Genomic DNA, 12,835 nt, shown 5'->3' on the forward strand with positions numbered 1-12,835 from the left:
TGACAACTTAAAAATCTCCTCTGATGCTCTGCTGGAAGGCATATATTCACTAAACAAACAAACAAGTAAGGTAAGTGACATACTACAAGAATCTAGGCTGGCTTTATCTTTGAAAAATAATGAATTTCTTGAAACAATAGGATGAAATCCATGTGTTTATACACACAGTTCATTTCCATATTAACTCAAACCGCATAGTCACATGCACATTACAATTTATTGCCTCTGCTTCTAAATTTAATCTCGCTTAGAAAGAAGGGCATGTAGTCAATTTACCAGTGCTAAGCAACCTATCTGAATGCAAATTAGACCAAATTAAACGATTGCATAAGTATAAGACAACTTGTTTTACACAACTGTGTACAGGAAAACACTGCTGCTTCTTTAACTGGAAGTTGGGAATTTGTTACTAATTTTGTAATAAATTGGAAACATAATATAGAAAAGTAAAAGCTGTTTGACAAAACAAAACAATAGAAAATGTTTTTCACCATATAATGCCATTCCCAGCAAACCTGTTGTTTTTTTTAAGCCCTCTTGTTCCAGAGGAACAGTTCTCATCAATAAAAAAGTTCAACAGCAAATCTGACTGATAACCGGTGAAGACTCAGTGATATCCTTAAGCATTAAACAAGCAATGAAAAAAGGCAGACTAAATAGGAAAATAAACACATTAAAAAGATTTCATGAGGTTAAGAACGTTAGAGCAATGCAAGATATTTATACTGACAAGAGAGGTCACACCAGGGGTAAAGCTGAGAGGTATACAAGTGAAAGGAAAAAAAATCAGAATTTAAAGCCAGATTTTTCAGAATGTTCCTCTATTTTCAAACATACATAGATGTTTTGTTTTTTTAATGAAAAGCTCATTATTCCTATTATATTTACCTGTTTTGACTGTGATTTGCTTTGAGACTGAACTCTTTTGGATCCTTGAACCCATCCAAAATTAAGCAACTAATATTCATTGCTGATTCATAATGCGTTACAACTGATTTCAATTGTCAGCCATGAATGTGTATGACAGCGATCTGCATCTGTCGCAGGATGAAGACTTGCCCCTGTGCTATTGGTCTTTAATTGGGGTAGTTGGGTAGTTCTCAGTTTGTGAGGTCATCTAGTTTTTTTTTAGATTAAAAACTCTAATAAGCATCTTAAGTTGCCAAAAATAATCTATAAAACTGACTCAGATCCACACTGTCAATATAGGTTATTTAGAAATAGTCATGTATCCCAGGGTTAGGTTATTTTACCGAAAGTGCATGTGCCTTTTCCTTGACCATCAGCTTTTCACATCTTCCCTCCAATAGTTCACAATACCTTCCAAAGACAGTACTCCAGTTTCTCATTTTGAAGCGTGATCACAAGGTGTTACAAGAAAAAGCATACTATAGCCCCAGCACTTAATTGTAGCCCCAGCTCACAATTTGGGTATCAGATAACTACTCTTACTTCATAAAACATTTCAAACTACTTCAGATAACCCAAATCTCTTCTACTAACTTCAAAGAATTAAATGTACTCACCCTGGGGAAATTAAATGAATAGCCACCAGCTCCACCCAACAGGCGTATTTGCTGGATATCTGCAATCCAAGGACACTGCTGACTCTTCCTGGATTGTAATGGTTGTTAAGAACTTTCAAAGCAAACAAGACTCCTGCAAACAAGTACAAGTCACATCAAGAGAGAAGTACACGTGCCCAAAAAATAAATAGTGACTTAACTACCAAAATGAATTAACTACTGAAACTGGAATACCATGCAGGTTCACAGCACCAGGAAGCAATACTGTTGCATGCCAGAACAGCTCTAAGCTGTTTTGTCAGTGATAATTTTCAGTCACTTAAGAAAAAAGCATTAAAAATGTACGTATAACAGCCAATTTAAAGTTGTTGTTTTTTTTAAAAATACACCTACTTACTGTAGTTATTCAAGTAATCAAAACAATAGAAACAAAACGTTCTAGTTGTAATAATGGACAAAATTATTGAACTCAAACTGTTCAGTGAGATGAGAAAAGCCATGACTGAAAACAAGAGAAATGCATTTGTGAAGCTCAACAGTAAGCTCAAAAATTCTGAATTAATGGAAAAAAATCTTACATATGCTCCAGAGCACTTGTTTCTGAAAAGAAAAATTAGATAAATCACCTTTAAACACAATAATTTCTAACTGACTCCAACTGTTCCATCATGCAAGTAAGAGCTGATGTGATCGACTGAATTCACGCAATTTATCAGAACATCCAACATGTTTTTGAAAAAGTTACTCTGAAGAGAAATCTCACACAATTGCCTGAAAAATCCACAAAATTGAAAAGTAGAATATTTTAATACGGAAAAGATAGCCGAGTTGGACATGAATTCAGATATACTAAATAAAGAAAACATGAAAAAGGTTCTCCCCCTTCTAAAACCACAGAAAACATGAAACGGCAAAACTCCTCTATCCAGTGATGTAAATATTCTTATTTTAGGAACAAATTTAAAAAGAAATGTTTTTATGCACGCACAGACACACTATTTGCTGCTGATAAAACTGGACTTGGTTCAGACACTATAAATTTACTCGAGGGGAGAAATATTCAATAGCAGTACACAGTTCAGGAGTTGTCTCTATCCAATCCACCCTTGACTCACCAGAATCCTCTATGTACAGCTTCAATTCATTTTATTTTATTTAAGGTTTAAGTGCCTATTGGAAGGGCCTACGCCTGCTGTATTGTCATGTTCCTGTTAGGGGGACAAGGGCCTGGCCTATTTTATCCAGTTGCAAAATAGGTAAATAAATAATCCAGTCATCTTAAAACTCTTAAGAGCTGATAAAATGAACGTGTCATAAACACGCATACAAACTGGCTCTTAAAGAAACACTTATTGTCAGGAAAGTACACATTTCTTCTTCAACGCCTGTTCCCTAATACTTGCCCTGACTGAAGAGAAATTACATATGCTGAAGGTCACGTTGAAAATGCTGAAGGTTTTGAAAGATGAACTATGGATACTAGTTCTGCCAGAGCTTCTTTAACGTACTGCCCGAGAAGCAGTCAAAGGCACGTGCACGCAGGCTGCAGTCCCACGTTCGCAGGCCCGGAACACCCACAGCTGCTGCAGACAAGTCACATCAGCGCTGGCTGCAATACTCAGTGCAAGGTCTGAACTAGGTACCTCGCAGAACGTGCAAATTAAAATCCAATGTGGTAATCCCTCAACTGACAACGCTCTGTACAGGTTTAGTCCCTTTTTTGTTCACTAGAAGTCCAAAATACACACTCCAGCCAATACTGAAGCATGGCTGACTTGGGTCTCCTGTAAGGAATGAAATAAGGACCCATCTGGCCCGTCACCTGCGCTCGCCCTGCCTGCCAGCACCACTGCTGGTCAGCAGTTGGGTCCCTTTTGCCAAAGAGGGCAGGAAGCCATAAAGCTGCACCTTGTGAATAATCTTATCACTGAACCTAACTTTCTTTTCATGTTGGCTCCAGCAGAGGGACACCTAGGTTGCTATCTGGCTGAGTGAGAAGGTGGAGACTAATCTGGTAAAAAAAAAAAAACGTACAGAAAAATCTCAACACTACAGTAGCAGTTCCCAATGATACAGTATAAAGAAGTTTCAAACCCTCGAAATTCACTCTTCTCAGCAAGGAAAGGGACACAAAGGGATCAGGGAGGCAGGCAGCAGCAGCAACCTCCCCAGGAGGAGTCCAGTCCCACAGTCCCTGAACAAAGTGCACTGGTGAACGGCCAAGAGCCCAGGTTGCCAGGCTGACCCTTTTGACAAAGCAGGGCCAAAGGAAGTCAGGACACCCAGCTGGAGGTCCAGATCAGTGAGGCACAGGGCCAGACACACGCATGGATGCAGCATAGCTATGGCAGGGACAAGGCAGAGGGTTTAAGCTTAAAAGCAGCTGCTAGGCAAAAGCTTCTCAGCTCTTTTCCCACCAGCTCGAGATGGATCACAGTGTCCCATATCAAAGCTGTCCTTGAGCAAGGCAGCCAGATCCCCTAGACAGGGGAAGAGGTTGTGCTCAGGGCCCCTACAGCCACGACAGAGGCCAGTACTAGAACCGGGCATGCCTTGTTACCAAAAGGTGGGTGACCAGGGAGTACTGAAGCTCCAAATGAGCAACTGCCAGGATGTCCCAGCCTAGTACCACCCTGAATACCACAGGGAAACCTAAAAAGTGTTGACATCTTTCTCAGAGATAGAAAAGGGGTTTTGCCATTTAATTCTAAGTCCCAATGGCATCGAGGAAAAAGCTCTATGTACCTAGGAGAGCAGTACTACTACTCCCCTTAACTTCAGACTTTCTTAAAGGAATTCATCAACTTGAAACTCTGACTTCCTAAATAAGAAGACATGACCATCACTGGAAGATAACTACAAGCAGCTGCTTGATTGTTTCTAGCAGAAAAATGAAGGCAAGTCTCTAAAGACAGGCATGAACTGTTTCCAATTTGAAGCTAAAGGCCTGATTTATAGTGCACAGCTCATACCAGAAAAGATGCTCAGAAATAATAGTCAAGTGATGGGCTTTTCTAGAGTCTACTAACAAGCATCATGAACATCAGCAAACGACAAGTTCCAGACTTCGGGTAGTCAGTGACACTGAACACCGGCTGGAACCATGATTCTACTGCAGTAATCGTATTTTTCGTGTTCTCAGGTGTCCTGGTTCCAGTTAGGACAGAGTTAAGTAGCTCATAGTAGCTGGTAGGGTGCTATGTTTTGGATTAGGATGAGAAGAGCGCTGATAACATGCTGATGTTTTAATTGTTGCAGAGCAGTGCTTACACCAGGCCAAGGACTTTTCGGCTTCTCGCTCTGTCCTGCCAGCGAGCAGGCTGGGGGTGCAGCAGGAGCTGGGAGGGGACAGACCCAGGACAGCTGACCCAAACTGGCCAAAGGGGTATTCCATACCATCTGACATCATGCTAAACAATATATAGGGGTGGCTGGCCGGGGTGGGGGGGCCGGCTGCTCGGGAATAGGCTGGGCATCGGTCAGCGGGTGGTGAGCAATTGCATTGTGCATCACTTGTTTTCTTACACATTATTATTGTTAATACTATTACCATTATCACTATTATTATTATTATTGTTATTATTATTTTCCTGTCTTAATAAACTGTCTTTATCTCAACTCACAGGCTTCACTTTCCCGTTTCTCTCCCCCATCCCAGAGAGGGAGGGGGGAGGGTGAGCGAACGGCTGTGTGGTGTTTAGCTGCCAGCCGGGTTAAACCACAACATCAGGTAAAGACTGTGCTGGTCATACAAGCATGTACTCAAACACACCATGTACATTCCCAGAGTACATGCCTTAAATAAAAAAGGATTACTTCAAGGACATAACATACATGCATACAGCTGTACAGGTGTCCATCTGCTACATTCAAAAATATTGCTTGTATCTATAAATGTTCATTTTTACGCACTGAAATTGGACCAACTTACCTGAAAAACCTACGGCACAATTCATTTCATATGAAGGATCATTCAGAATTTTCACAAGCATGAATTCCAGCGCCATATAAACAACTCCAATCAGCACTGAAAACACTGCAATTATATAAGCGAACCACACACTCTTAAGCTTTCTTTCCAACATTATCCCCTTCCAGAGCATGGAAATCATGTTATAATACAAATGCCAATCGTCTGCATGGTGGACAGGAGAAAGCAGTAAACGCTGCCAGTTCTGTCTGTAGAAGCCTTCGTTTACACTGATACATACTTCATGCAGTGGTCTCACGGGATTCAGAAAGAAAAAAATATTCAGTACAAGCACTGCAAGGGTAACAGAAGGAATGTTCTGAAGTCCAACTTGAGAAATTTGATAAAGCAGCAAAAGCAGTCCAGCATTTACTCTTCCCTGTCTTCGTTGCATTATCACTTCTTACTCAAATGCAAAGTTTATTCTGATTTCTACACTTTTTTTGTTCAAATCCAAGACAACACACGTTTTGGAAATTCTGAAAGAAAAAAACAACTGCATTATAATACAGAAACAGGGGTGTTTTCAAGCTTAATGCACTTAAGAAAACATAACAAATTCTTCAACTTCATCATCTGAGACACCTCTTAATCGGAAAAAGAAAAAAATCAAGTGAGAAAAAAAGTCACAATTTTTAAACTGGTATAAGACAAATAAAATGGATTTATACAGTTAACGCAGACAAGCATTACGACAAAAAGGAACCTGCAACCTCCCTCCAGTGGCCCTGGACAGACTATTCCGTCTATAAAATTCCTGGCTGTGCTAGACATCTTTTCACTACTACCCTGATTCGCTTACAATCTCTAAACTTTCAGGCAGGAAACTGGTAAAAAAAAAAAAAAAACTTCTCTATAGAGTCTCAATTTTCAGGCCTCCCATCTTTGCTACATGTGTAATTTTTTTCATGACCTTATCCCAACTTTTATAAATATTCAGCACAAGCTATGAATGAAAATTAAAAGTTACTGTTTCAAAGAGGAACACAGACACAGCTACATACTCCTAACAGTAAGCTTTGAAAATTGTTCTTGTTTTTATAGTCTAGAATTCCAACTAGGAGGTACCTGCACTGGGAGAACACAGCACAAAGGGGCACGGAGACTGCACCGTGGCCCTGCCTACAGATGAAAGGAATGACAAGGAATTTCGAGTAGGTTCTTAGGGCTGTCCAAACTTGGCCAGCGCTATTTTCACTTTTCAAAACTCTCCAGAAGGGCAACAGTGTGGCCACACGTCTCCACCTCCAGGATGGCAGTTCTTTGCTGAACTATTAAAGATTCACAATACACTATTCAAAACTAAGCAGAACCAGCAAAATACAGTTATGCTTCCAAACTTCCCCATTAGGTTTCAAATGAAACTTCCTGAATATCCTGATAGACACAAAATTTTCATCTTAGCATCTCATTCACTTCCCTTTCCATTACATTCTAAAATAGTTCAAATAAACTATCAATATACTTATTTATTTTGGTTAATTTCCTTTCCAACTCATCAAATCAAACGCTTCCTCTGTAAGGATTTTTATTTTAGATAAACAACCACCTCATTCTTCTGGAGAACAGCAGAAAAAAATAACACCTGTATAAGGAGGAAAGGCCAACAGCTCCTGATGCAAAGTTTAACATTCCACATTATTCCTAGTGGGATGTTCTAAATTTGGCTTTTTTACAGGCAGCTGCTATGGCTGCAAACATTTTTCTTTAGGCATTCAGAGCATCATTAATAAACTGAGAGGGAAATCACCTCTGATTTATGTCATCCTATAACAGCAAAAGGAATATGAAGCCTGCGCAGGGTTGAACATCTGAAAAGACTGTCTCCAGCCCAGCCTATCTCCTCTACTTAAACGTAAGCAAAAGCAGTATATACTTCCACAGCAGCTCACACAGTACAGTAACATCAAATCATTGATCAAATTAAGTTTAAGTTACTCTAGCCTCTGGATTTCTCTTCAAATTGCATTTATGCTTAGTATAGCACTTTAAGAGAAGAAAAAAATGCTGGCATTCTCAAAGCAAATGCAGTAGAACAGAATGCAAATAAACTTATTTGTTACAATGAGAGGAAATTCACTGCATTTTTTCCCATGGTCTAATCTCCGAGACGCTCCATAACGTCTAAGCCCTGTCCAAAGCAGGGTGGAAACGGCAGAAACACGCTTCAGGCCAGGCTTCCTGAGCACATAACCAAACTGCGCTGGTACCTTTACAAACTGCTTTCAAATCCTCCTCATTTAACTACAGAGACCACAGCTGCAGTCCCTACAAAGTTCAAATGAGCTAAGGCCTCTTAAAATGTAAATCAGTTGTTGCAGAGGATAATCAACATTGTCAGCTGTTGTTTTTTAATGTCGATGTTATAAGAAAAGTCCTTAGCTAATCAGAAGTTTTAATTAATGTCATCCTCTCTTTCCATATGACATGCCAGGTGTACCAACGCTCCAAAATCTTCTTGCACTCATCTGCCCAAACCTCTGACTTCTCTTTTACCACTGACACAGCGACATTTTTTCCCACCACAGAACAGCCGACAAAAACTGTTAGAATTTAAAAGTCAACATCGCTTCTGCACAAGTTATGTGGAAACCCCGAAATGCTGCCATACCGCGTTGTTCAAACCGCCAAATAATACACAGTCTCGCTTTTTAAAGGTTTTCCCCCCTTTTGATGGTCTTCAATTCCCAGCATTCATACTTTTAACACACATGCACCTAGGAAGAGAAGCCTGCACACAGCACAGCTCTGTGACCACGTAACATGACAGGGAACGGTTTGCTCCACGATTACAGCTATGCTATGTATTATAAATCGCTCCTATTACTGGGGGCACAAACATAAGCCAAAACACACCATGCATTTGATTATAAAGGACAAATATATAAAGAAAGAAAAACTAGTTATTTAAGAGCCTTCTGGAATGCAATTCACTTAAAATCTATAGAGCTTTCAACTGCTTGAACATTCTTCCTCAGCCTCTACTTCGTTTATTAAAAGCCTAACAAGACTCAAAACAATGAAGCATTTATTCCTTTTTTTTGAAAACATGCCACCCACTTCAAAATGTACAAATTTCCAGAACAGACTTGAAATGGACATTTGTCTTGCATCTAGACTGCCACGTGTCTGCATTTTTGTCACCTACTCAAGATAAATGTCTGAACTAAACATTCTTGGAATTTATTTGTTTGTTTTGTACTAACCAAGTGCAATGCATTTCAACTTTTATTTTTACTGTGACAAACCCCCTTGCTTGCTTGGCACCCCTACAATATTGCAACGTCATATTACTGAAAAATCACGTAATAAAGTAAATATTTTAGTAAATACCAGTTAAAATGAAATGTTACACGGTCTCTTCCTCCAGCTATAGTTTGAAGTTAAAGGAAAAGAATCTCCTTATACCCTTGTTCCCCCCCAAATGGACAGAACTGTAGATGTTCTAGCCTGAAGTTTTCATCTGGGTTTATGTGAAACAAAACCCAGCCCACTGTGCTTCTCCTCAAAAATCACAATGCAATATAAGCCTAGATTTTATGAATTGACAAAAAAGTGCAACCTATCTTTTCATATAGAGGGTGGATACAGCTGTGACCTACAGATTTTGCTTTTACCTGCATGGCACACCCTGATCTTAAGAAGCCCTGCCAGCTTCTCTCTAGAACTACTGGGCTCTTCTCCTTGCCTTGCAAAACTGATTTGTAAAGAGGAACCTTAGCACTGTATAACCTCCACTGACAGAAAAAATCCCAGTGTTAATGCTTTCGTTTGGCTTGGGAGTCTGATTTTGAAGTGAACCTCTCCATTGCTCCCACTGGTTTCACTGTTGTTCTCTGGAGTGGGCACGAACTGTTTGGTCTCTTTTCAGGTCAAGCCAAACCAGGAGACATGCTCCAGGAAAGAACCCAGTGCATTCCAGAAAAATTGGGCCTTCTGCTGCCAGGTGCAGACTGCAGCTTGTCCAAAGTAAAAAAATAAAAAAAAAACACCAACAACAACAAAAACTTACACACACACACACACATCATGGTGAAAGGGGCAAAGGTCAGATCCTGAGCATAACCTGCTCCTCACTACCTATAAGCCCAACAGACCCGTAGTACTTGCCTATGAAGATGCAGTCTCGGGGTACAAAATCTTACCCAAGCAAAGAACAAAACAGAAAAAGAAGCAGTGGTTTTAAGGCAAAAGGGAAGTCCTACAATGGAAGCACAAGCAAACTGCAAACACTTACTATTGTCCTCAAATTTTGACAGGGACAGAAGAAGGCAGAATAAACAGAAAAACAGATCAGTGCAAGCAAAACCTCAACAATTTGAAACACAAAGAACCAGCCCGTTTATATTTAATATGTATGCAAGGAGAAGGACAACCATGGTCGGTCAGTTACAATAAGCTTTCAAATATATAGTCAATTACATAGTTCAGAGCAAAAGACAAGCTTCTGATGTAATTATAGAGGTAATTAATTTATAGAGAATAACTTCTAGATTAATCAAATGCGCCTTTAAAGGCCATAAGGTGCTTTCATTCACAAAATACTGAACTTTAAACTGAAAACCAGACAACGTGACATATCAGAAAATGTCAAAATAATTCAGTAACTACCTTGCTGATAGGAAACAACACAAAGTGAAATATTAACATACAATGACTGCATTAAAGGCTATGTCTACCACTAAACTCATTCCTTCCTGATCTTTCGGTCTCTCCATTACCTTTCATAGGCAGCCACTGCGGAAACAGATACTTTGCTCATGTGCCTCAAAACTAAGGCGTTATCTATGGTGAAAAGGATTTACTGGTAATACATATACTGGTCATATTCACTGCCTCTTCCTCTGGAGACAAAGGTCACATCACTTTTCATAGTGCAATATAAATAATCTCCCGAAACGGAACAACCTAATACTGTATTAGGTCTATCCCCTTCATGAGTCTATCTACGTGGATATATATACATACACACATGCACACACCCTTTTCATGGATATAGCTTAGTTTAGTCAGAAAGTGTAGTTTTAGGTTACCATCAAAAAGAGTAGTTTGGGCTTATATAAGTTTATATAACAGAAATTCTGCTGCCATTTCAGTGTAAAGCAGACAAAAAAGCAGGATCCTTTATAGATTTTTGTATTTTACATTTTGCAAGTCTACATTTTAGTAACTCCCCTTAGAAATTAAGTTCATTAGAAATTACTGTTTGCCTTTATTGGAAGAAGTCTGTTCAAGATTCAAACAGAGGCCACACAACAGCCATGAGCCACCACTGGTTTCATTGCTTTGGAATCCTAAAACGGAGGCAGTCCTGTACCTCTAAATTTATATGACACATATAATCAAACAGATAAAAAAGAAAAAAAAAGTCAATAGAGCGTTTCTTTCTTTGAAAGGTCAGCTCTTTTTGAACCTCTGTGGTCAGTTAGTCAGAATTACTTGCTATTATAATACCATTTTGCGGGGGAGACAATGGACATATTAAGATCCTTCCCAGTTTTGTGGGAACAAAGTGACACAAAAAGATTTGACAAACGTTCTTACTACCCCCATCTCATAACAGATAATGAATAACTACTTCTCAAAATGCTAGGATACACCTAAACATATATAAATTAACTGAGAGAAGTAAAATCATAGTTAATATTTATAGCTGTATCACTCTACTTGTGAAGGTGAGGGGGTGTCAGTTGTGAATAGATACACACACACACTTATCAGAACAAAACGGGATTTCAGATTAGGGCACAGTTAGATTTTTAACTTCATGGATTTTTAATTACTTTAAATAGGGTCAGGATTTTTTTGGATTTGACTGCGATCCTTACACTGGTATAATCAAAAAACGGCGTAATTAGAGCAGAAGAGCATCCTCCCCTGTTCAGCTCAAGAATTTGGCGATGTAATTGAAGTGAAACAATCCATGCTTCCCTGACGACTTCAGAAGCGCGAAGGCCCTCACAAGCTTCGTGCTTCTTTGTTTTTATTGCTTCAGGAGAAATTTGCCTGCAGTCTGGAGTGCGAAAGGATGAAGTTAGCCTTTTAATGAACCGTACCAGCTGAACACCCAGAAGTATACCCTTTCTGGCACTAGTGCTAACTCCTGGCAAGCCCTCAGACCTCCCTGCAGTAACGCAGTGCGGCTGCAAGGCCCTCACCACGCAGCCTGGTACCGCTAACCCCATCTCACTACCAGCTGAGTCACGCCAAGTGCTCTTACAGCCGCTTCAGGAAGCCTCCAACATACAGCCAGGCCGCTTGTTTACCCCTTCTCCTTTCGATACACGCGCAAATCATTTGCGGGCTCTTTATTGTTGTTTTTAAGCACTTTAAGAAAAGAGGAACATAGATCTGGTTAAAAAAAAAAAAAAAAAAGAAAAATGACAACAAATCCCCTGGCTATTTTCACATAGCCTGTAAAAGCACTGCTCAAGGGGGCGAGCCGAGAGCCTTCGCTCCATGAAGCTCCTTTCCCGGCCCCCAGAGCCGGCGCTGAAGAAGACGAGGAGGAAAAGGAGCAGGAGGAAAAGGAGACGCACCCCCCTCCCCCCCCCAACCCCGGCCCGGCCCCGCCCCTCCCGTCCCCTCCCCTCCACTCACGTTCCCCGCGCAGCCCCGGCCCCGGCCCCGCCGCCGGCCCCGCCGCCGCCCCACGTGACCCGGCCGCCACTCCGCGCAGAGGGATCCGGGTTCGAAACCCTCCCTCGACGCTCGCCTCAGCCGCGCGTGCGCATTGAGGCGGAGCGGGGCGCGGCCCCTCACAGGACCGGGGGCGGGAAGATGGCGGCTGTGTGGTGCTGTGGGCGTTCGGTTTAACGTGGAGCAGCCCGGCCCGGCGGGCACAGTGGCCTCAGGGCGGCGGCTGGCTGAGGCGAGGGGACGTAGGGCCCGTAGGCCCCCCATTTCGCCTCGTAGGGAGGCTTTTGTGTCTATTCAATAAATTGTGCGAAAATAGTGCCTACTGGTGCTGCATCCAATTAAAACGTGTAATTAGGTTCTTTTTAAAAACCTTACTATATGCTCAAGCACTAGTTCAATAAGTTTAATACTTTAACTGCTTTGTTCCAGTACTAAAGATGCTTGGATGAAAACATTAGTTTAATTTGTGTAGATTACCGGTCACCGGTATTAAGTGACTCCCAAAATTTGATGCAGATATCTAGACTGTGAGCTTTGTTACTCACATTCAGCAGGGAATCCACTGAGCAAATGATAAATGTCTAAAATAATAGGTTATCGCAGAAATGTTGGCAAGCTGGTGGTGCAAATATGTGACTAGAAATGAATCATACAAAATCCATAGCCAAAGCTACTTGTAAATGGCCCTATTTTGCTGTCA

General features: G+C 40.8%; 1 protein-coding gene across 9 annotated transcripts in view; it reads right to left on the bottom strand.

The window, feature by feature from the left end:
• RHBDD1 (rhomboid domain containing 1) overlaps positions 1 to 12,204 on the bottom strand; it is a 40,049-nt gene extending 27,845 nt beyond the window's left edge. For 2 of the 9 annotated variants that reach the window (XM_013181576.3, XM_013181582.3), the window contains exons 1-3: positions 7,247 to 7,698; positions 5,458 to 5,975; positions 1,527 to 1,659 (exon numbers count right to left, since the gene is read on the bottom strand). In XM_013181576.3, the coding sequence (XP_013037030.1) occupies positions 1,527 to 1,659; positions 5,458 to 5,890 (566 nt within the window). In that variant the 5' untranslated portion in view covers positions 5,891 to 5,975; positions 7,247 to 7,698. The other 7 variants (XM_067002225.1, XM_048063010.2, XM_067002226.1 and 4 more) reach the window with 7 other exon arrangements.
• Between the last annotated feature and the right edge of the window lie 631 nt (positions 12,205 to 12,835).

Source organism: Anser cygnoides, chromosome 9 (assembly GCF_040182565.1).
Source record: "Anser cygnoides isolate HZ-2024a breed goose chromosome 9, Taihu_goose_T2T_genome, whole genome shotgun sequence".
NCBI lineage: Eukaryota > Metazoa > Chordata > Aves > Anseriformes > Anatidae > Anser > Anser cygnoides.